The following is a 21,996-nucleotide window of genomic DNA, read 5'->3' as shown; positions in this document are numbered from 1 at the left end:
GCGGAAAACTTTTGCATTATTATCAGGTGTCCGGAGCTTTGAGTTGCCCAATCTGGGTAAATGCAACCCCTGCCTCATAATATAACATAAAGATAGCTACTACTCCATGCAAAAAAATCTAGAGAAAACCCGTCTATGGTGTTCGTCGGTGATCCCTTATGAATGAGACATACCCTGACGAAGAAGATACACGCTGAAGGCTTACCCCATAACCCTAAGCTTGCTAACCAGCGGCTGTGGTTGTTCCTAGGTGCCCTTCAAGACAGACATCCTCCAAAACTCGTTTGTGATGAGCCAACACTACGTTGTGTTCATCAATAAAGTCAATGTATACGAAAGGTATCATCCTTAGAAATGAACCTCGGCTTACTTTCCATATTTAGAAACTACAGAAAACAACACACATTCAACACTTATTCGCAGCACTCATGGAAGAAATAACAAGAGGTTTCATTTCATCAACAAAACTTTACACAGCTCATGGAAGTGTTGCTAATAAGTCAGCAGTCAAATGTCGCACAGAAAAAGTAAAGTTAAATTTCATCACCAATAGTAAAGTTTCATTTCATCACCAAAACTTTACATTCTGTGCAAATGTTGTTAATAAACAAGACTACTCTACTGGAAGGCTATAACCGTGAGTGCGGACAAAGTGCCGACTTTCAAATTACGTCATTAAACGAGGAAAGTCGGATGCCATTAGACGATAAGAATGATGAAACATGATCACTGATCAGCTGCCTTGAAACTGTTACTACCTTCTACCTTTTCCCCATAAATTTGGGGGGACATGAACAAAAAAAAAAAAAACACTGCACTACCACCAATTATGAATTGCAAATTACAAAAATGAACCCTAAAAAAACAAAAGGAAAAACTGTACACAAGAATGGAGAAAAAGCAGCACTGGGTATGTTGCTTCCAGAATGATTACCATCTCCCGCATAGGAGGGGGCAGGTGTACGAAAAATTGCAGAATCACTCCAGATAATGGGATTGATAAATAACCTGCTTTTCACAAAATGCGGGGCAGTATATTCACCGATCCCACATGGCCTGGAAAATGGGAGGTCTCTGCTTCAACCAGTGCAACACGTCCTTGTCCAGTGGAGATTTATGCAAAACAGCATCTAACATTGGACTGCCAAAAATCTTCGGCGAATTCTCAAACGACCATATCCGGTCCTTGGGCCATGGTCTCTGGGGCTGCTTTTCCTGTTGAAACAACGGAAATGGACCAGCTCAAGTCACTTCTCAAGGACATGAACCGAATACTGACAACATCTATGAATAGCAATATTACACTACGCTTGATAGAAATGCTAGGGGGAAGGAAAAACCTAACTTAAAATGGAATGTTGCAGTAAAAAAGGATTTGAATAGCCCTCAAAAGAGCATAATGGTGAAATGGGATTCATTTAGCCGACCCCAATTGATTGGGGCACAAGGCTTAGTTTGGTTAGGTTAGGTTTGGTTTTATAGCATTGGACAGCCGAACAACTATAAATGACAGTATATTTCCTTTCTGGTGATATTTGATCCTCCAATCGAACGGATGCCTCTAAAGCTTCTTCATCTTTGGGCCGAGTGTTAAAAAAACCTAATTACCCCTCCATACTACATAGATCCATCATAATGCCATCACCACAACCAGCTTAAAGCTCTCTTTGGGATTGATTTATTGAAAACGACTAGCAGAACACCCACCTACCAGGACTCGCACAAAATTGCATGTTGTTTGCCTCACATTTTTATATCTTCGTCATACTAAGCTCTACTAAGTCGGAAGAATAAGAAAGTAATGAAGCAACAAAAAAAAATATGTAGAATATTACCATCCTTGCCAACATGTATTTCACAGTCCTTGGGCCATAAACGCGATGTTGAGATGGCTTCTGGACCTTGGCATAAAAAGAGCCAATGACGGGTAATGACAGGCAACCCCTACTCACTCTGGCTAGGCTACAATCTGGCTCAGCATTCGTCTGATTATGCCAATAAATCAGCTGCCCTAAACAATAATTTTCACCATATGACTTGTGATATTCTTGGAATCCTGACCCCAACTTATCAGTGTACTTGGGGCCCAGGTCAAGAGGACTAATGTAAACAGGTGGGGAAGTTAAAGCCTTGTACTCCTGCAGCCACAAATAAATTTTATTTAGGCCAAGAAAAAAAAAACCTGTCATAGTTTCTCAAATTCTTAAAATAAAAATTAAAAATAATGAGACCCACCCGCACTCTAAAAAAACACTTTGTATGAGCATAAATGTGAATCAAATCAGCAGCAGCATCATGCCTACACTTGTATGTACATGGAAGATTTCGAACCTCATCCCTCAACCTGAAACAAGAACCAGCCATATTCATGGGATAATCATATTCCAAATGGTAAAACTGCTAATAAGAAGAAAGAGTAAATGCAGCTCACCATAACAAAGATTTCCGAAGCTCCTTCTGGATGTCGTCAGAAGCAGATGATGGATCATGAGAGCGAATCTTGGACCTGAGGTCATTTAGCATGCCATCATCCATATGGGGAGCCATGCACCGAATGAGTTCATCTACAAGAGATCCCTTTCCTTTCCAGAGAAAGGAAATTGCTGCTTCAGGACTCAACCTCTCAAGAGGAGGTGGAGCTTTCTTGGGGTCACCGAAAACGCATCTCATGACATACCTGACCTGGAAAAGGAAGTGAAACAGTCAACATCAAAGTTATGACCATTTTGCATCTCTTCTAATGGAAACTTCTAATCCAAGCACCAAGACTTCATTCAGCATACAATATCATGGACGCATGGACAGGTAATTATATAAGGATCACTCCCTACCAACTTCACTATTTGACGTTACATGTCTGGAGTTGAGAACAGGGTCAACTCCATCTGGTCTAAATTACATAATTCATTTCCACAGGCATCATTTCCACAGGATTTGGAAATCAACAATATATATGCTTATTTTCCCATGAATGAGAAATGTATTCCAAAAAGAAACAGGTAACTACCTTGTCAAGGGTAAGAGCCAAATTCTGAAGCCTTTGGTTGTACACTCCTTCAGCCTGTTTCATGCACACACAAAAAAAAAAGAACAGAGAGGATGAATATAGACAATTATAACCACAAGAATACCATCACAAGTATATATCTCTAAGCCAAAGCTCACACGTCAACCAGCGACGGGAGGAAGGGAGAGCTTGGGGGATAATTAGAAGAGGCCCTTTTTTCCCCCCAGGATGGGGATGAAGGGGAGGGGGATTGTCAGTAACATTCACCTGGACCTCCGCATCACTTTTCTCAACTTCAATGGAAATATCTGCAAAGTACTTTCTTTTTTCTTCCAAATTATGCCTCAGAATCTCCTCAGGAAGCTTCGTCCGTTCAAAATTAATAAACCTCACCTTCACACGAGACCAATACGTCAAAAGAAGAGAATCTTGAAAAGGTTAAACCAGCAATATAGGGAATAGATGTGTACCACACGAGCTGAGTAAGCGATCAGCCAATCAGGCAATCCCCCAAGTAAACAACTTCCCAAACCGGCCCTACCCAAATCAATATAATCATCTTCGGATACAAAATTCACTTCACAAGCATCTAGCAACAAGTGATGTCGATCCAGTATCCCATGCCACTCCTTCAGGACCTATTCATCAGGAGTCAGTTAAAGAAATAAAATCGACATAATACGAGAGCGAATGGAAATAAAATTCCAGCCAGAATGCAAATCAAGAAAACCTTTCATACAAGGCAGTTAGTAAAACCAAAACCACCCAGAATTAACTAAAACTCTCCTCCATTTTCTCGTCATTTAATTTTGTTTTGTTTTCTTTGTTCGTTTGTCCACCGCAAAACTGCAACTACAAAAACAACTTAATTAAGCCTGTACCTTCTGAAACGCCCCTTCACCAGTCAGATTCAAGTAGCTCCCACGGCATACCTGGCTCCCACACAAGCAAACTGACGCTTCATATTCTTCTTTACTCTGTAACATAAGTAGCACACAACACGTTTAATATAATGAGAAAACAATTAGAGAAATTTTCTTCAGGAATCAAGAAACCTGACAAGTCAAGACACACCTCTGTAACGGAATTATAATCAAAAGTGATTTCTTCACCATATTCAATTGGACGTACGGCATAAATTCCAATCTGATACTGACCGTCGACAGCAGTAACTCTGCAACAGAAAGGAAGATTGTAAATGCAACACATGAGCTAACTGCAATTACTCATCCTTGATGAGAAAGTCTTCGGACAACAGATGCTAAGTTTAGTATTCCATCATACAATGTAACCCTAAAACTCATCATCAGGTGCCGTCAACAATATGGCTAAACCTAGATTCTTACAGTCCAACTCTACATGGATCCTTATCTGCCACTCAATTAAGTGTTAAATCTCAAGCGGTTATCATCCTTCATCCTTTTGCACATTCATTTTTCTTCACCGACTCCACTGCTCCAGAATATTGCTCTCTTTACGTTTCAGCAAAATTCTACCAAATTTACCACTTTGTACTCATTTCATCGTCTTCTGCCATTTTCCTTTTCCATCTTAACATCCTCACTTGATGACATATGTATCTTGTGATATCTAAATGATTTAACACTTGCAAATAAATCGTCAACACAAAAGCAACATTCCGTGATTATCTATAGATATTGTCTCAACCAATCTTGTTTCCGCCTATGATTTCAAATATAAGAGGTGGTGTGCATAAAAGCAGAGAAGCACAAATTTCAAAGCCTGAGGATGTTATTTATGGTATGTATCTAACTTCCAAAGGCCATAAAACCAACAAAACTTCAGGATGCTGAAATGAGAATCGAACTAGAATTAGCTAAGAACCAACTTTCAGTTTCTCTGTTGAGATGGTGTGATGTTCAGATAAATTTGTTGAACCATCACCTAGCAGCAGGAGATCACATCAGTCTTGTATACAACCTACTGCAGGAATTCGAAGGAAAGTGTGCCGATGTTAATCAGCACAGCAGATCCCATATTTGAAGGTTCTAGTGGTTAAATTTCAAAGCCTGATATGATCATTTAAGGCATGCTCAAACTTCACCAAACGAAGCCGAGATTTGAAATGTTCGAACTGAGCTGGGCTTGTTTACTAAACGAGCCTAAAACTTGAGCTCCCTTAACAAGCTGAGCCGAGCCTAGCACTCAAGCTCGGCTAGATTACTAAAAGAGTCAAGCCGAGCCGAGCCTCGACTATTCGTTTGCAGCCCTTATTACATCCCAAGACTCCCAACCAATTGGGGCGTGCTACATGAATTGGTTGTCTCCATGTAATTCTGTCCAGGACATCGTGTTCCATGATATTCGAAAAACCTAAGTCTTTTCAAAAGAATCAACGAAGCTCCAGGATGCTGAAATAGAAATTTTGAAGGGATTTAACTGTCAAAATCGAGTTTTCTTCTCATCACTTTACCACTTCCATTTTCTCTGAGGGCATGTTCAGTAAATGTGCTCAACTACCATACAAGTCACAGCAGATCACAACTGCACAACCCCACGGCCAACTATTGCAGGAATTGAAAGGTAATGTTTTCATGTTATTCAGCATCACTAGTGCAAAAGCAGTTGGAGATCAGATATTTGTAGTCTCTAACATACAATTTCTAACGTGGCCACAAACAACATCAAAAAGGTTTATTGACCACCTATCAGACAGCCATATTTTCCACAGTGACAGGAGAGGAGTAAATTTATCAATGCACTTACTTTGCCTCACAATTAGGACGACATGAGTGACAAATCCGACTTGCGTAGTTTGCTTTGTGCATGGCATCAACAACAACTAAATCATACCCATCAGCATCACCCTGAGAAGTAAGAGCACAGTATCAAATGAACACATTCCAATAATCAGGAAGAAATAAAAGGCTGTGACAAGCTCAAGCACAAAATTTGTTCGAGTAGAGTTCAAAGAGAACCTTTGGCCTCTCAAGATAAATGTTGTAGAACTCTGGAGCAGGATCTTTACTATTTTTTTGCAAAGAGCGAATCCCATCTTGCTTCTCAAACCATTTCCAAGCAGGATAAACCTATATTTATCATCAGAAAGAAAAGACAATAAAAAAGTTTCAGCACCACAAAACTTCCAAGTATACCTAACACAAAGCAAGCATCCCAGTTGCAGGAGAATGCATTTCAATCCAGATTCAAACTAGGTTCACAGAACATGAATCTCTGGCATCGGGTACTAAGGTTAGGCATATGAAAATACACTAATTGCTAATATATGATGTATGGCCAGTTCTCAAAACTACATGCAGCGAACAATCCAACTATCCAAGTGCTCACTGTGTCATATTTATAGCAATCATCACAAAGATGCCATATGAACAAAAAGCCTGCAGAAAAAACTGACAAGCCTAACATTCAGTCATGACTTATAACTAAACATAAAACTGCATTTGAGACTGGAAAAGCATTAATAAAATCAGAAAGCATTCCCAGCGTACTCCAATAATTAATCAGTTCATTCTTTCTCTCCGAAGAATAGCAAGCAGAAAGCAAAAATACATGTCCTGGCTGCAACATTTTCTTAGAGGATAAAAAGAAGGTTCAACAACCCATACACAAGTAAAATCACAGACCTGAAAATATGATATCATCCCACACATACTACGAAGTTCATATAAACCGATGCGAACAAGCAAATACTGACACTCCAAAAAGAGAGAGAGAGAGAGAGAGAGAGAGAGAGAGAGAGCATTATGCAAACAATATCTCCTTTTGAAGAAGAAGAAGAAGAAGAAGAAGAAGAAGAATACTAAACAATGCACAGAAAAGCATCCATACCTCGCCCAAAAACTCCACAACAAAATCATCTTCGCCAAACCCACCTTCTTTATTGCACACAACACCAAGCCCCTGATACACGACCCCATGGACAATCACAAAAACAGAATAAATACCGACGGCGGAAAAAGAAAACAGAAGTCAACCTTCAGACAAGAAGTGGAAAACAAAATTAATAAAAATTATCTTATGCAGCTGACACACGGTAGCACATACCTTTCTATAAGCAACATAATTGTCCTCAGGACGGCAATCAATGGCCTTCTGGATACACTCACAAACTCGTTTAATACGCATATCATGATCTTCTTCGGCAGTTTTCAGGATCTCCTCAATAACAGGCCGCAGAGGATACTTCATAGGAGTGTTTCCCATGCCTGTGAAATGGCGGGCTTGCTTATTCAGAGATCGGAGGATAACATCTTCAATGAACACATGTTTATCCTGAAGACTCCAATCTGATCCCTCTGGTATAGAATCAAGCAGAAGATTATGCGTGTAAGGATCTATGCCATAAACTTCTTGTTCAAGCACCTCAAATCCAAGCTGTTTTCTAGGTTTATAGTCCTTCACTTCAGGGATCTCCATATCAGACTCCTCAGTTCCATTTCTTTGAGCACTAAGCTTCTCAGCATAGTCATCTGGTAAGGAAACCCGCATCTTTCTCCTCACTTCCTCCTCATCTGCTACAACAACATATTCGTCAATCACTTTATATTTCCTAGTAACAGGAGGAACAAGGCTTGCTTTGGTCATCCGAGCACCCCATTCACGTTCATCAGTCAGAGAGTCCAACCCATCATCTGAAACGAAGTGCCCATCTGTCCTCGACTCCCCAACTACCTTCTCTGAAGGGAAATCAGGGTCACTTTCTGAGTCTGAGACACTACTCTCACTATCAGTCTCAGTTTCTTCAGAAGACCTGTCAAGTTCGTCAGATGTCTCACTACCAGAATCCATAGATTTCTTATTCAACCTCGATAATCGCTTTCGGATTTCTCGATCAGATGCACACTCTCCATAATCAGAACCTCCATTAATGAGGGAAGTGCTGCCATTACTCCGAAATTTCCTTTCTGTCACTTTGTTGAGTTTCTTCTTATACTTCGAGGTAGCCGCTGCAGGTGAATCATGTTTCCAGTTCTTCATCAACTCATCTCTTTCTCGAGAAGGCTTAGAACTATCTTCCAAACGCGTGGCAAGTTCGATAAATAATGTGACAATGTGATTCATGTCTCCAGTCTCACCACGATTTTTTGCTCTGCAATGGATTCATATATTATGTGCGAAAGAATAGGAAGGAAACAAAGTACTGTCCAATAATATGCTCTTAAGAATTGAGTGCTAAAATAAAAGTAAAAAGATAAACAACATCTAATACCATAGGGTAAGTTGCTGAAACAAAAACTGTATCGCAACTCCATTGTTGTAACTTCGACAGTAACAGTACCAACCAAAATTTCATAGATTGACGTTTCCAAATTTGGCCATAAAAAGCAAAAAAGCACAGCATAGAATCCTCCTAATTTCCGTGGAATCAAGTTTAGCTCATTGGATTTGGGTGCATGGGGAGGTCCTAAATCCCTGTCTAATACCTACAATTAAGGAACATGAAATTACTGAAATTTCAAAATGCGAAAGGTATGTTATTATAATTGGACAAGCAAGAGAATTTAATCACGAGTCATCCCCCACCTTGGTCATACCCATATAGCGTGACATCTCAGGCAGGTGTATCACACATCTTGAAGAGCAGATATGACGAATCTTAGTAAAAAGCCCCAAGTAAATCACACACACCACAACAAATGCATGAAGGCGAAGGAAGAGATTTTAGTTCATTCTCTTTCTTTAACTTTAGGTTCTCATACTGAATTTTGAAAATGAAGGAGGCATATATATTGGAATAAGATAGTCTCATATTTACGCTTCAACAGAGTCCTAATTCTAGAAATGTGCAAGACAAGCCTGTCTGAAAAATGTTTCCAACAAAACTAATCACATTTAACACTCACATCAAGCATGTTTCCGGTTTCTTATTCCTTGGTTTCAATATTAAAAACAGTTTGGAAGGATCCAGTCTTCCTAGCAGAGGGGTTTGAGTATCCCACGCTACCTATAACTCCTCATTGGAAACCTCCAACAGAAGTATTTCTCAGCTTTGGTTATAGCAATTAAGTGAAAACCTCAACGGGATGTTATTCAATCATCAATGGAAGTTGGATGGTTTCCATCTCCAGAGGGTGAGCAGTCAAATCTATCATCTACAGAAACCAAACCAGATGCAAAAGTAACTTACTTGATTGCTTCCCTGCACATTCTACGGATATCCTCTTTCACGGAGCTCAAGCCATGGCTGGCGTAGTAACCATTCTTCATTCTACCCTCAATTTCAGCAACCTGGCCAACAGGGACTATAAGCTTCCACAGTATAAACCAAGACTTCTTGTGAAGAAAAAGCTAAAAGCAAGAGTTGGTAATACCTTAGGCACAAAAAAGTCAAAGGCATTCTCCTTCATTATGTCTTTCAGACCCAAAGCAAGAAATTCACCCATCCTCCTATAGCTATTTTCCGACTTTTTGATGGCCCAACGCCTCAAATGAGCATCCCTAGATAAGATAGAAGATGACCTTCTAGCATCAAATAGTTTTGAGCGTTTGTACAAGCTTCTGCGAAACAACTGATTTGCAGAGTCCCTCCTATCCAGACTTTCAAAATAATCTCTCAGTCCACTGGAATCATCCATGTGAGTATCCAGCCCACCATGACTTTTGAAACCTGAGGAAGTTCTCTCGCTTATGTGTTTAAGAGTTCTAATTTTCGAATGTGTACCACGACTCGGCACCCAACTAATATTTGGAAATTTATCTGCCAAATCACCAAACTGGCTGCACCCTCTGATATCTATACAAGATAGAGAAGGGAATGACCGAATAATTTCATCCAGCGCATTAGAAGAGATGTTTGTGCAACCAACTAGAACCAATGATGTTATCTTTTCTTTCTTATAACCATCCTGCGAGCAAACAGGAACATTAGACTAGGAATTATGAAAAATTTCTCAATCTTTTACTAATGCCCATTGCCCAGTCCCCCTCATCCATAAAAACAAAAATATAAAAACATAGCAAAGCCAACACAGAATTTTTTAAAATAAAGAATAACAAGGAAAACCTACCATGATTTTCCATATTAGTGAGTCGGTGCAACTATGGCCAACAGACGACAAGTCAACCTGTCTGGAGATATCCTTGTAAAAGTCAAACACTGCTCTCCAGTGCTTACAAGTTGAAGCAGCAAAAAAAAGGGATTTCACATCACTTCGAAGGAAATTAAAGACTCGTGCCAGCACATGACCATCCAGGAAACCCCAGGTCCCAGACTCATTCTCAGAACCTGCATTGTCTTCTCGGTGAAAAATAGCATCACTGCATATATCCTCAAATGAGCATTCCCCCTGAACAGCTGGTAGTTCTTCCAATTCGTAATCTTCCTCACTTCCATCAACCAGCAATCTGGCTCTTTTGCCTGCACAATAAAAATAAAAATGTCCATCAATAATGGTCTGCATCTCATATTTTCACCAAAGAAAGGGGGAAAACACTTGATGAGTACGATGAAAAAGTGAGAAGAAAATCTCAGACCCCTAGGGAAGAAGGTCTAGTTGGATAGGTGGAACAATGAGATCCACATTTAAAGAGGCCAGAGGGCAAACAACAAACAGGGGAAATCATCGCAATCAACAAGAAGCACAGGATGGCTAGCAGGACCTACTAGTAATGTACGAACCTAAAAATAGAGGTGTGGAGGAATTCAATAATTTATAATGAATGCTTTGGAAGAACTTTTAGAGAGCACCAGCAAAACGGAGGAGAATATTGCGGATAGAATTTTTTAGACATTCACAATGCACTGTCACCCAAAAGAACCGATTGGCTAACTTTAGGGGTGGGCATGCTTGACACGAAAAATAAAATAAATCTATATAATTGAGTTAAAAGTAAACATTTTTATGAGTAACTTTATTCATTAGACATTAATTTGGTGAAAGTTAATAAATAACAATAAAAATTTAGCTAAAAGTAGGACTTTTTGGCATGACATGACTCGACACGAACAAAGACATGAAAGATTAGGTGAGTTGAGAAAATGTGGTGGGAATTCATAAATAAGAGTTTAGAGACATAACACAAAATACCTGTATGCCCACCCCTAGCTAACTTGGTTATGAGATACCAAAGAAAGATTCAACACTAATACAGGCCTCTGACTAGACCAAAAGTCGTGACCTAGCTAGACCCAAAAACATGACTTTCTCATATTATGTGACAATAAAGATAAGACTTAAGAGTCAACAAGTGTTTGGTACAAGGCCCTTCAAGTACATTGGTTTCAACTTTAGGCTGGAACGAACTTCTGCACGTCATTGCCATGACTGCTATATGAACAAACACATATAATGGTTTAAAAGGAACAAACTGATGAACAGAGATAAACCACACAAAAACAAGATTAAATTAGAAACACTACACAAAGGAGATTGAAGGTATGACCACAAAAGAGACCTCATAAACTAGAGACAGGAGGGAAAAAGGATTTTTCAATAATCATGTAGCAAAAACTCTTTGCAGCTCAAACAATAGACCCAGAGGTTCAGGACTCCTACAGAAACTCTGAAAGGATATCCCTCTCCGTTACCTGAATAATGTATGTATTTTTCCATTTCCTTCTTTGGCTGTTTTCTGTTGATCCATGGATCTAAGACCTCGTTTATAGCTGCAGCAAACTCTCGACTCTTGTATGATTTCATGACCAGTTCATGGAGCCTCCCCCGAGTAAAACCAATGAACTGCGGATGTGAGCTGTGGAATGAACTGGAGATGATGCTTTTTCCATCAAGTGCAGCACATGTTGGTTCCACAAGAGAAGCTCCAGAACTATCACTAGATGTTCGATTAGTCTCTTGTTGGATCTTGACAGCAGCATCAGAAGCTTCCGCAGCAGAGGTAATTGGAACCCAAACTCTATCAATTTTTCTGAAAACACTGCTATTCTTCTGGACGATACCTTGATCTACCAAGACTTGCAGCTCTGAAAAAGACAAAGGCCCTTGTTCGTGCCCAGCACCATCAAGGTAGTACCACCCACCTAAATGTAACTGTAAGTCGTTTACTGTGCACACACGATCTCGGGGTATATTAATGGAAGTAACACTCTTGGAGGAGCCCCCTGATCCTCGTTCGTGAATATTTTGAGACTGAAACCCCCTTTCTTCCGATGACCTCTTCGCGTCACCAGTTCCAGAGTGATAGCGACCAGACCTCGAAGAGTATTGGTCCTTCCCTCTCACCTTCACACGGGGCTCAGATACAAAAGAACCATGGTCCTTGACAACACATGCATTTATCCTGACAACAGAAAGCATAGTTCCTTTTACGCCTCTTGCGATGGGAGGTTTCGATTGACTCAATCTGCCAACACTGGTACAATCATTCAACTCATCCGGCAAGGAAAAGGCCCAAGGGGGGAGGTCAAGCCTTCTGTTTCTAGAGGGATAGTACAATTCGTCTTTTTGAAGCACTCGAGGATCTTCATAACCAGATTTTGGCATCTGGCAAAGCGGGTAACCATCGTTAAGAACAAACTTCTTTTTCAAGGATCGATCTTGGGTGGCATCATCAAGCCTCCTCCAATCGCCACCCTTGCATGACCATCGTCCAGAGAACCAGTCAATAGGGTCCCAGCAGGCAAAGGCACTATCCGTATCAGACAAAACAGTTGACTTTTCTGTAGCTTCCTTTATTGCAAAATCAGCGCCCTTGTTCTGATCATGCTGTTCCCCAGATTGACTACTCAAGCCTGTACATGCCTAAATTATTAAGTCCTTTGCCACAAGCTGCGAAAACTATTCTATTTACAGAAAAATACACAACAGCTTAAAGTGGTAAGACCTATTGTATGATTTTAAGAAAAGAACTTTGACATTATAAGCAGCAATCTAATGTTTCACTTTCTTCCACACTTCATACCTTTCAAATTAGTCAAGAATTTCAGGATATTTATGCAAAGACAAACGTAGGCTAAAGTTTGAGACCCAGAATCTAGTGTTTTGTTGACATTAGGTCAAAGTCAAGTTCAACTTCTCAAAATAGATACTCAACTAACAGCTCCTTTTCTGGTCAACTTTGGCATCCACCCAAAAAATAAAAACTTTCGATAACCTAGAATCTACCAAATATCATGATTAGTAAAAAAAAAACAGAAAAAAGGGCAGGTGACACCAAAATTATAATAACCAAACAAAAGGAACTAAAGAATGCTGGGCACAAAAATAAATGAGCCGTGCTAGGCTAGATACAGCCCATTTGACACCTCAACTCTATTGTGTTCAACAAAATCCTCTTTCCCCGAAGTAATATTACTCTATTTCACTACAAAAAAAGGTGAATTGCTAGAAGAATCGTATGGCAAATCTCTAACAAGTGGGACTTCACCCCAAATATATAAGCAATATGGGGTTCAATACTCCACAAATATAATTTAATTATAATAATGCCCAAAAAGCCATACCTGCAGAATATTCCCATTCCTGACACTCTCTAGGCTCAAAATTCATTTGCAGCACTTCTGCAACACATTGAATTTTGAAAACAATAAATAACATACTAACAGAAGATGTCTGTAGGTAAGATGAGAAATACTGATACAAATATTTACAAAGAACACACAAAGAAATGGTAAACAAAAAGTTACCCCCAATTGTCTCGAGCTCCTGGCCAGGAATAATATGATAACCCTCTAACAAAGCTCCAACTCGTTTATCGATGTGATGATCTTCCAAAGGATCAGATACAGTAATATCCGCATCAGGGCAAAATTTTGGCTCCTGATAAGTGGATAAAGTCCCCTCAACTAGCTGATTAGCACCCTGAATAGTATCTCCAAGATCTACTAACAGGTTACCAGGAGCCTCAGGAGGGCTCACCAGCTGTGTAATACTTTCTGATACAATAGAAGGGAATGTTGGAGTCAATAATGGGGAAACTGCATTTTCAACAGTAACCCACCTGTCGCTGTCCAAGTGCTTAATCAAGTGATCAGACACGAGAAAGCCTTCCTCCACAAGTGCCTTCAGGTCACACAAACTGGAAGGCCCGCATTCCAAGCCAGAATGATCTAGATAGTACCATTTCCCTGTCCTCGAATCCACCACAATTGGCACATGTGGTGGTGTGTCGCATATATCCATATCCTCTTCCATTGAAGGAAGATCGTCAGTGGCACCGTTAGCCTGAGGGGAATCCTTGCTATGCACTCCTTGAAATTGAGACTTCTCTTCCCCCTGAGACTGATGGTCAGCATTATCCTCAACAGATCCACTAGTATCATGCAAGTAGCTTCTATCATTGGTCACTTTAGCAGATACAACTCTCCTTTGAGGATCTTTCTGATCAGGCTTCTCTTCTTGCCCTTTATTTCCAGGCTGACTAGATTTCTTTTCACTACCTCCAGTTTTCTGTTTAGTTTCCCGATTATTATTGGGCCTATTCTTTTCAAGTGGGGAACGTTCCAAGGAGTTACGAATCTCATCCGAAGGATCATGATATCGACCTCCTCGATCACGTGGGGACGAGTAGCTTGGACTACGGTTCCTATGATCATAGTGGCGACTCCGATCATATGGGGACCGTTCTGAGTAGCTAGGACTACGGTTCCTTTCATAGTGACGACTCCGATCATATGGGGACCTCTCACGGCGGACAGGACTACGGTCTCCATGATCAGAGTGGCGGGCCCGGTCACGTGGGGACCGCTCAGTATGACGTGGGCTACTCCCATGCTTTTCATATGCTATCCTGGATGGCAAAGAAGATTCATATTGTCTAGAAGAGTACCTGTCGGAGGATATATTCCTCGTGGAAGAGGAATTCCTGTATGACCTCTCCACAGACCGGCGCGAGTAGTGCTCTGAATATGCGGAACGATTGCCATCATCAGAAATCCTCCGGCTCTTCGAGCTTGTATACTCACCATATTCTCCTCCTCCATAGTGCTTACGATCACTGCCATCCAAATCATTACCGTGCCTCTTCAACCTGTTCCCAGATGAGAATTCTCTCCCATGATTCTTCCCATTACTATATTCGGTCTTACTGAAGGAGACTTCCTCATCGAGACTTTTCGCAAACAACCTCGGATTTCTGTCTTGGCCAGCTTCCCACCTGGACGATGGCCTTTTGAAATACTGACTACCCGCATTTCTACCGAACTCTTTCTCAACTCCATATTTACCGGGAGGTGTCCACTCTCGATCAAATTTCCATCCCTTGTCCTTACTAACTACATTATCCCGCAATTTCGGGTACCTATACTCATCCTTTTCGCTACCACGCCACCTTTCTTGGGTGAAGGTGAACTCTCCTTTGTCCACCACCTCAGCTTTAGAACCTCCCCTCCACGACCCGAATTCTGCTTTCTTCTCTATCGCATTATCGATCCGAGACCTCCTCGAGCCGAATTCCCCTTTCCCGTCTTTCCTCCACTTTCCTCCCGGGACAAACTCCCCCCTTTCCAGTTGCTGTTCCCTTTCCCCCCATCTCTCAACCGGAGATCCCACCTTCTCAATCGCGCTCTTCAGTTCGAGCTTCCGCGGCTTCTCTGGCACAAACTCTCCATTCTCCACCTCAATTCTTGACAACTTCAATGAACCCAATTCACCTTCCTCTATCTCCTCCTTGAATTCAGTGTTGCTCAAACCTTCTCTATCATTGCTCTTATTAGTATTACCCAATTCAGCCTTACTGCTGCTGCTCTCTCTCTTCTTCTTGGAAACCACCTGTCTCTTGACCTTCATCTTCATCTTTCTCTCTGTAACTTTGAGCGACTTTGAATTGAACTTGTTGCTCCCATTGTTGTTGACCCCGCAGAAAGTCTCGGAAATCGAAAACCGCTCCATGACATGCTGTGAAGGCACGCATGCAACGCCGCCATCGCCCATGGAAGTCTGGAATTCACTTCCTCAAAAAACCACCAACGAGGAATTAATTAAAAAAAAAAACCCTAATTATCGTCCCCTTGGCCGGGGCTGTCGATGCTCATACTGCAATTGACTTCAGCCCTCGCAATCTTCGCCCCACGCGAAACCCTAATTCACAAATCACGCAGTAAAAATGTCAGCGAATGGTATATACGGTGGTGCGGAGCTTGAAATTCGAGTCAATGAGCGGAAAAAGAAGAATTAAGAGCGGTGGAATCGAAAACCTAGGGTTTGGAATCAAGCAGAAAAAATACAAGGCGGGTCACTTACGAGAATTGGATAGATCGACGACGTGAGGGGAGGGACGTCACGTGACGAGCACACGGATCGATGAGCAGAGTGGAGAAGAAGAGCTGGGAGACGAATCCGCTGTGATCTCTCTCTCTCTATATATATATTTTCGTATTCTTCTGTTTCTGTTTCTCTCTCTCTCTCTCTCTCTCTCTCTCTCTCGTCGTTCTTTTTTAGTTGTGGCTGTTCATGGTCTGAAAGACGAAAATCCTCGAGTTAAATCTCTTGTTCTTTTTTTTATCTTTTTTTTTTCCCGTTTTGGCCTCCGTACTACCCCTCTCTCTCTCTCCTATCTGTATTTAATACTACTCCCAAGTCATAACAGATTACGCCTTGCGACGACGTATGGGGCCGTATGGGAAGCGTATTCCGTATTTTCTCCGAAAAAACACGATTGGGCCATCGGGTAAAATTGGGGTGGGTTTTGACTTTTGGGCCGACTTTATACAGGGGAGTAATTTATTACTAGGAGTAGTAATTTCTTCATTCATTTGTAATTACCTTCATCAAGCCATTAAAACCGAACCGGGCCGTGCTGTGCACTCTACTGTGCATCATTCGGATCGTTCGTCTTGATAGTCAATGATCTAGATTTAAAAAAATATATTTGGAGAAGAATTATCCAAAACACTTTATGATTATTGAGATTGCACAACACCATAATGCGCACTTAACGCACAGCATACCGCCCTGGGTGCATAAAATTAAAAACCTTGTCTATCCGCACTCACATGAAGTAATTCTTAGGCTCCATTTTGTACACTATTTTTTTCTTTTTTGTTGTATTTGTCTTTTCTGAATTTTTTATTAGATTTGTGTTATATTTTTTAATTAATTATTCGTCTTGACGAGAATGGTCTTAAAAAGTAAAAAAGTATTATCAAAAACAAAAAAAAAATCTCTAAAGATGAAAAAAATACCAATCTAGATTGAACCTGGAATTCAAAATATCACTAACGAGGATGAAAATAAAAAGATTTCGATTCAATCTGAGAGTTTGATTTCAAGTAGGGTAGGTCATTAGTCATTACAGTAAATAATTTATTGAGATGAAATTGTTTCAAAATCAATAAAAGTTTTAAATCCTTGTTCCTTTTCCTCAAAATCGCTGCATCAAAATTAGAAGTAAGTCGTGATATATTATTTTTTTTAAAATGGTGGGATAGTTACACTTTAATAAGTACATTACAAGTACAAAGACGGCTACTAGAATATATAATTATGTGAGACGCTGCAACAATTAAACAAAAAAAAACTGATTGATCGATTCTTAACATCGGCACTTACAAAAGCTCGTAGGCAAGCAAAGATTTCATCACAAAATACAGAAACGAACCAAAACTACCAAAATCTAATACACGAGTACAAACACTAACAGGCTGAGAGGCTCCACAACGCGTCCTGCAAAAGAAAGTAAGAAACTGATCCACATGATCAGATGGCATCAAATATACATACTTACAATAGCTTCACGAAAGTAATGTTGCATAAGAGGTGTTGTGACTAGGAACACAAGTCTGATAATGGTGGCGTTTGACAAGGATGCAAGCTAGTGGTGCGGTTTCACCTACAGTAAGGTACAGTGAAGCAATTCGTTTAGGGGAAATTCGCGAACCCGCGAGCAGTGAAGTGCAGGACGTTAACACGATTCTCGATCAGCCCAAGGATTAGGGGATGTAAGAAGAGGTCAAGGGTGCAGTGAGATTTGGGATAGATTCTCTAAACCCGTCTGCGAACACGTACAGTAAAGAAACTATCTTCAGGATGTGCCAGTTCTAAGTGCCATCCCCAACTTCTTCCACCTGTGGTCTATCGATCCGATAAATGATGAAAACCCTATGGCTCGGATTATGTGAGAAGGAGATTTCAAGTAACAGAAGTTGAGGCCTTCAAATTCTGCAGAAGGCTGTAAGATTGAAGTTAATGGAGGTTGACCTCTGTTGCCAGTCCAGGAATTCGGAACTATTATTAGAGACTAGAGAGTCCAAAGCTAAAGCTGCTTGCAAGATCTAAATTTCGAAAACTAAATTCATTTGTGTTCTGATTTCATCTTAAAGTCCTATGCACGTCGCCATGTTAATAAGCTTATGTGTAGACTATAGAGTACTGTATTTGCTTCATTTTGCCAGTCCCAGGAACTTAGTTTCCTCAGTTGCTCAATCTTCTTTGCCGCCTCTGTTGTTCTAGTGCCATTGTCTTCCTCTTTGCAGTACATGCATGGACAAAGAATCATCTTACTTTCATTACCTCTTTCAGGCGTCTTTTTCATTTTTATATGCGCAGGCAAAGATTTGGAACTAACACTCCGACCTATTTGGAGAGGCCTTCTGTTAAGAAAATTGCCTTAGATGGAGACCGGCAAAGATTACTTCATTGAGTTCGATAACCATGTTTTCGTTTCTGATGGAGACCGGGAAAGAACGTTTGGAATAGATGAATCTGGAATACTGAAGTGAAAGCACTTTCATCATCTACTGATTCAAATAAACCCAGGCTTGGTAACAATTTTAAGCCAAATTGATTTACTATTGATGCCCTTCATTTATCCAAGGCTTGGTACCAGTTTCTGCGGCATTATCAAACTTATTTTCCATGCATGTTTACTATTGGTCTCAGTCGCGGAATAATTTTCTGTCACCTAAATGAAGCATATTATGTACTTATTTAAACTAATCTTAGAGGTCAATGAAATTGGGTCCAGTATTTTCCACTCTGGAAATGGATCTCATAATAACTAGTACATATTTCAGTCTTAGGCTCTTCCTTTATCCAATTATAAGCTCTACATTGTAAATGAATTTCTATGGGTTCACTGGCATGTTTGGACTTTTTCCTTTATGTAGACACCATTAGAAACTAGGATGAGAAATAATTTCTGCTTCAGTAGAGGATTAAACGACAACGTAGATAGTTTGTTGTTGAAGGAAATAAGTTGTTCTCTCTCTCTCTCTCCCCCTGCGCGCTCGCGTTGCAATCAAAACGTCTAGAATCGGGATTGAGCTTTGCATATGTTGGAAGCATGTGTGGCCAAGGTCTGATTTACGACTCGAAGTTTAGCCCCCTTCTCTTCTATGTGTGCCTAGTTAGGTCGAAAACTGAGAATCTCCTCAAGCCCACACTAGAACACCACACTATGGCATGTCCATCCGATTAACAAATGAGATTGGGTGATAGCATGTCCTGATTAGACGAGAAACAAATGAGATCGCTCAAATAAGGATGGATGCGAGTGCCTTTTACCGACGACCAAGGTGGATCAAACGGGCTCAACCCATGCATCTGCCATGTTGTGATACGGGCTATCTTGTGATATGGGCTAGATGACACCGTGCCAACATGCTAAGTTGGGAGTTGGGACCATAGGGATTATTAAATAGTTGATATATTCAATAGTATCTCATTGCCAATTAAAAAAAGAAAAAGAAAAAGCGCTATTTGTTATTTTCAATCTCTTGTATAAAGGAAAAGTCATTCCAGTTCAACACAAACAGACGAATAGCCTAAGAGCATCTCCAACTTTCATTTCAAATTTGACATTCATAACATTTTTTGTTCAATCATGGTGTCTAATTTGATCTCAAGATTTAAAATAAACCGCAGAGCGCTATATTTGGTAATCCAAAAAGCCACTTTTGCATTCAACACTTAATCCCAATTCCGAAGCTAATTGGTTGTTATCAAATCCATGTAGGATTTGACTTTGCATTTGAAGGTCACATTGGAGAGGCTTTAGTAGAGCTCGCTGCTCTATACTTGACTGAACCTCCTTAAGCCGATTCTAATAAAGCAATAAGAGAGGAATACCCGCGTCATCTTTGAGGCGCCTTTTTCCTTAAGCAATTCTTTCTCCATGTAAGGCCGGGAAAGGCACGTGAGATTTTACTCCTCCCATTAGAAACCTCTCTTTTTTTCTTTTTTTTTTTTATCAACGTCAAGTAATGTATTCTATATTCATCACCCGAAGGGGAAAGATTTCATCACAATATACAGGAATAAACCAAAACTACCAAATCAAAGACACGAGTTACTGCTCAAAGCACACAGGCTACAGACTCAAGGACACCCTGCCGAAGCAAACCTACACTAAGTGCCGGTATGAGAATCCTCTAAGCCGCAGGATTCCGAAAAATCTAGGATGAAGCATAAAAGCTACCAGAATCTTGCAAGAAATAAAATGGGATCAGGAAATATGTACCAGTTGTAAGAGGTTGTAAAAATACTCAAATACCAATCAATCTACTCATCCTCCAATTCATTCAAATATTAAAGGACTGTGATGATCGCTATAGGTAAATATGGGCATAACGTTCACTGAGTTCCGTTGCAGATGCAGGGGGTTCTATCTGTATTGCAACTTTCCTGCAATTAAATCCACCCAAAAAATATGTTGAGCCAATTATTCATCTAATTTTTAATAGCGATCGGATCCTCTCTGGTAAGTTTTGGACCGGAGGAGACGGTCCAAATTTGGACCATACATTAGTATAATCAAGAGTTCGGATTTGTTCAGAAACTCAACTCTTATCAGGAAGAGTTTCTGAATAAATCCGAATAATTGATTGCAACAATAGATGCATCAATGAATGATTAGTATTTGGACTATCGGGGAAGATCCAATTCCTCTTCGATACTATCTTTTTTCGATACCGGAGAGGATCCAATTCTTTTTAATACCTTTCAAAAGAGAGAAAAATAACAAGAAAAACTACTAACCTCCACTTAAAAAGATTGTTATCCAAAGACTGAAGCCTACCACGGAACCAATAAGATGCATTGTCACCGCGACCGCGAGGCGTGGCTCTGTCCGATGCTTTCTTCTGGGATCTAACCGTCCCTTTGTTCTGTTTGCTACCAATCTCTGCGACGACACCATCCTCCGTAATCACCGAAAGCGACGGTTTCCATTTCGCCGACTTTACTTCCGCTGGCCAGCGACCAGACGCCTGGCCGTTCCCTGCTCTCTTCACAGGCCGCGGACTGGCGGCGGATTCGGCCGCCGGATTCACAGAGGCACCAGCACAACATGACCTGAATGGTAAGAACTCCATAAGGTTAAGGGGTTGTTCTTCTTCTTTTTTTCTCTCTTCTCTTTGACAGTGTATGAAAAAGTATGAGATAGTGTTCTTGCGACATAACACACTCCGAGTCATATATATGGAGAGAGAGAGAGAGAGAGAGAGAGGGTATAAATTTCTGACGTGTTGTGTTTCTTTAGATTTCTTGTTCCTACTAGAAATGGAACTCCACTATGGTCACACTTCTTCAGTTCTTTTACATCGCAGGTACATCAGTAATACAAGATTAATCATACTATTTTTAATTGAGAATAAATTATTTACAACGCCGGTGTAAACATTTGTTTCCTCCAAATCAATTACATTGCGCCAAAATGTAATTGATTTGGAAGAAACAAATGTTTACACCGGCGGTGTAAAGAATTTAATCTCTTTTTAATTTATGTGGAATAAATTAAGGATAAGATAGTAAGTGGATAATCATTTCTTTCATCATTGTGAGACGGGCAGATAAGAGTATGTACCCTCATTAAAATCAACGGAAATTCTAATCGCAAGAAAAATTTGCAGGGAACCACGAAAGGAAAAATACGTTTGGGCCCATTCTAAATCTCACCAAAATCTAGAAAAATATCCATAATTTTTTGAATATTATTTTATGAGATTCTGTAAAAAATCAGCATATTACTTTTGGATTCGTAGGGGCGAAACTGCTCAGTTCGCGCCTACGAATCCAAAAGTAAACTTACCAATGTCCGTTGGAGCTGATTTGGCGAAACTGCTCAGTTCTTCTTCTTTTTTTGGTTAATTTGGCATGAGTTTTTTGATTGCACAA

General features: G+C 40.3%; 2 protein-coding genes across 2 annotated transcripts; both read right to left on the bottom strand.

The window, feature by feature from the left end:
• Nucleotides 1-538: 538 nt before the first annotated feature.
• Nucleotides 539-16,359, bottom strand: LOC131330615 (histone-lysine N-methyltransferase ATXR3). Its single transcript, XM_058364248.1, has 20 exons — nt 16,126-16,359; nt 13,572-15,963; nt 13,389-13,445; nt 11,517-12,677; nt 9,997-10,346; nt 9,301-9,834; nt 9,117-9,217; nt 7,034-8,078; nt 6,818-6,889; nt 5,947-6,057; nt 5,735-5,835; nt 4,082-4,181; nt 3,889-3,984; nt 3,478-3,645; nt 3,275-3,400; nt 3,008-3,061; nt 2,432-2,682; nt 2,236-2,344; nt 1,836-2,138; nt 539-1,215 (listed from the first exon to the last, which is right to left on the bottom strand). Exons 2-20 carry the CDS (start codon nt 15,814-15,816, stop codon nt 1,039-1,041), a joined length of 7,161 nt encoding a protein of 2,386 aa, XP_058220231.1. The 5' UTR covers nt 15,817-15,963; nt 16,126-16,359; the 3' UTR covers nt 539-1,038.
• Nucleotides 16,360-20,312: 3,953 nt separating this feature from the next.
• Nucleotides 20,313-21,298, bottom strand: LOC131330614 (uncharacterized). The gene is made up of 2 exons (XM_058364247.1): nt 20,860-21,298; nt 20,313-20,505 (listed from the first exon to the last, which is right to left on the bottom strand). Exons 1-2 carry the CDS (start codon nt 21,294-21,296, stop codon nt 20,430-20,432), a joined length of 513 nt encoding a protein of 170 aa, XP_058220230.1. The 5' UTR covers nt 21,297-21,298; the 3' UTR covers nt 20,313-20,429.
• Between the last annotated feature and the right edge of the window lie 698 nt (nt 21,299-21,996).

This window comes from Rhododendron vialii, chromosome 6a (assembly GCF_030253575.1).
Source record: "Rhododendron vialii isolate Sample 1 chromosome 6a, ASM3025357v1".
Taxonomy (NCBI): domain Eukaryota; kingdom Viridiplantae; phylum Streptophyta; class Magnoliopsida; order Ericales; family Ericaceae; genus Rhododendron; species Rhododendron vialii.
The sequence above is the reverse complement of the archived record's forward strand: the minus strand, read 5'-3'. Positions and strand labels throughout refer to the sequence as shown.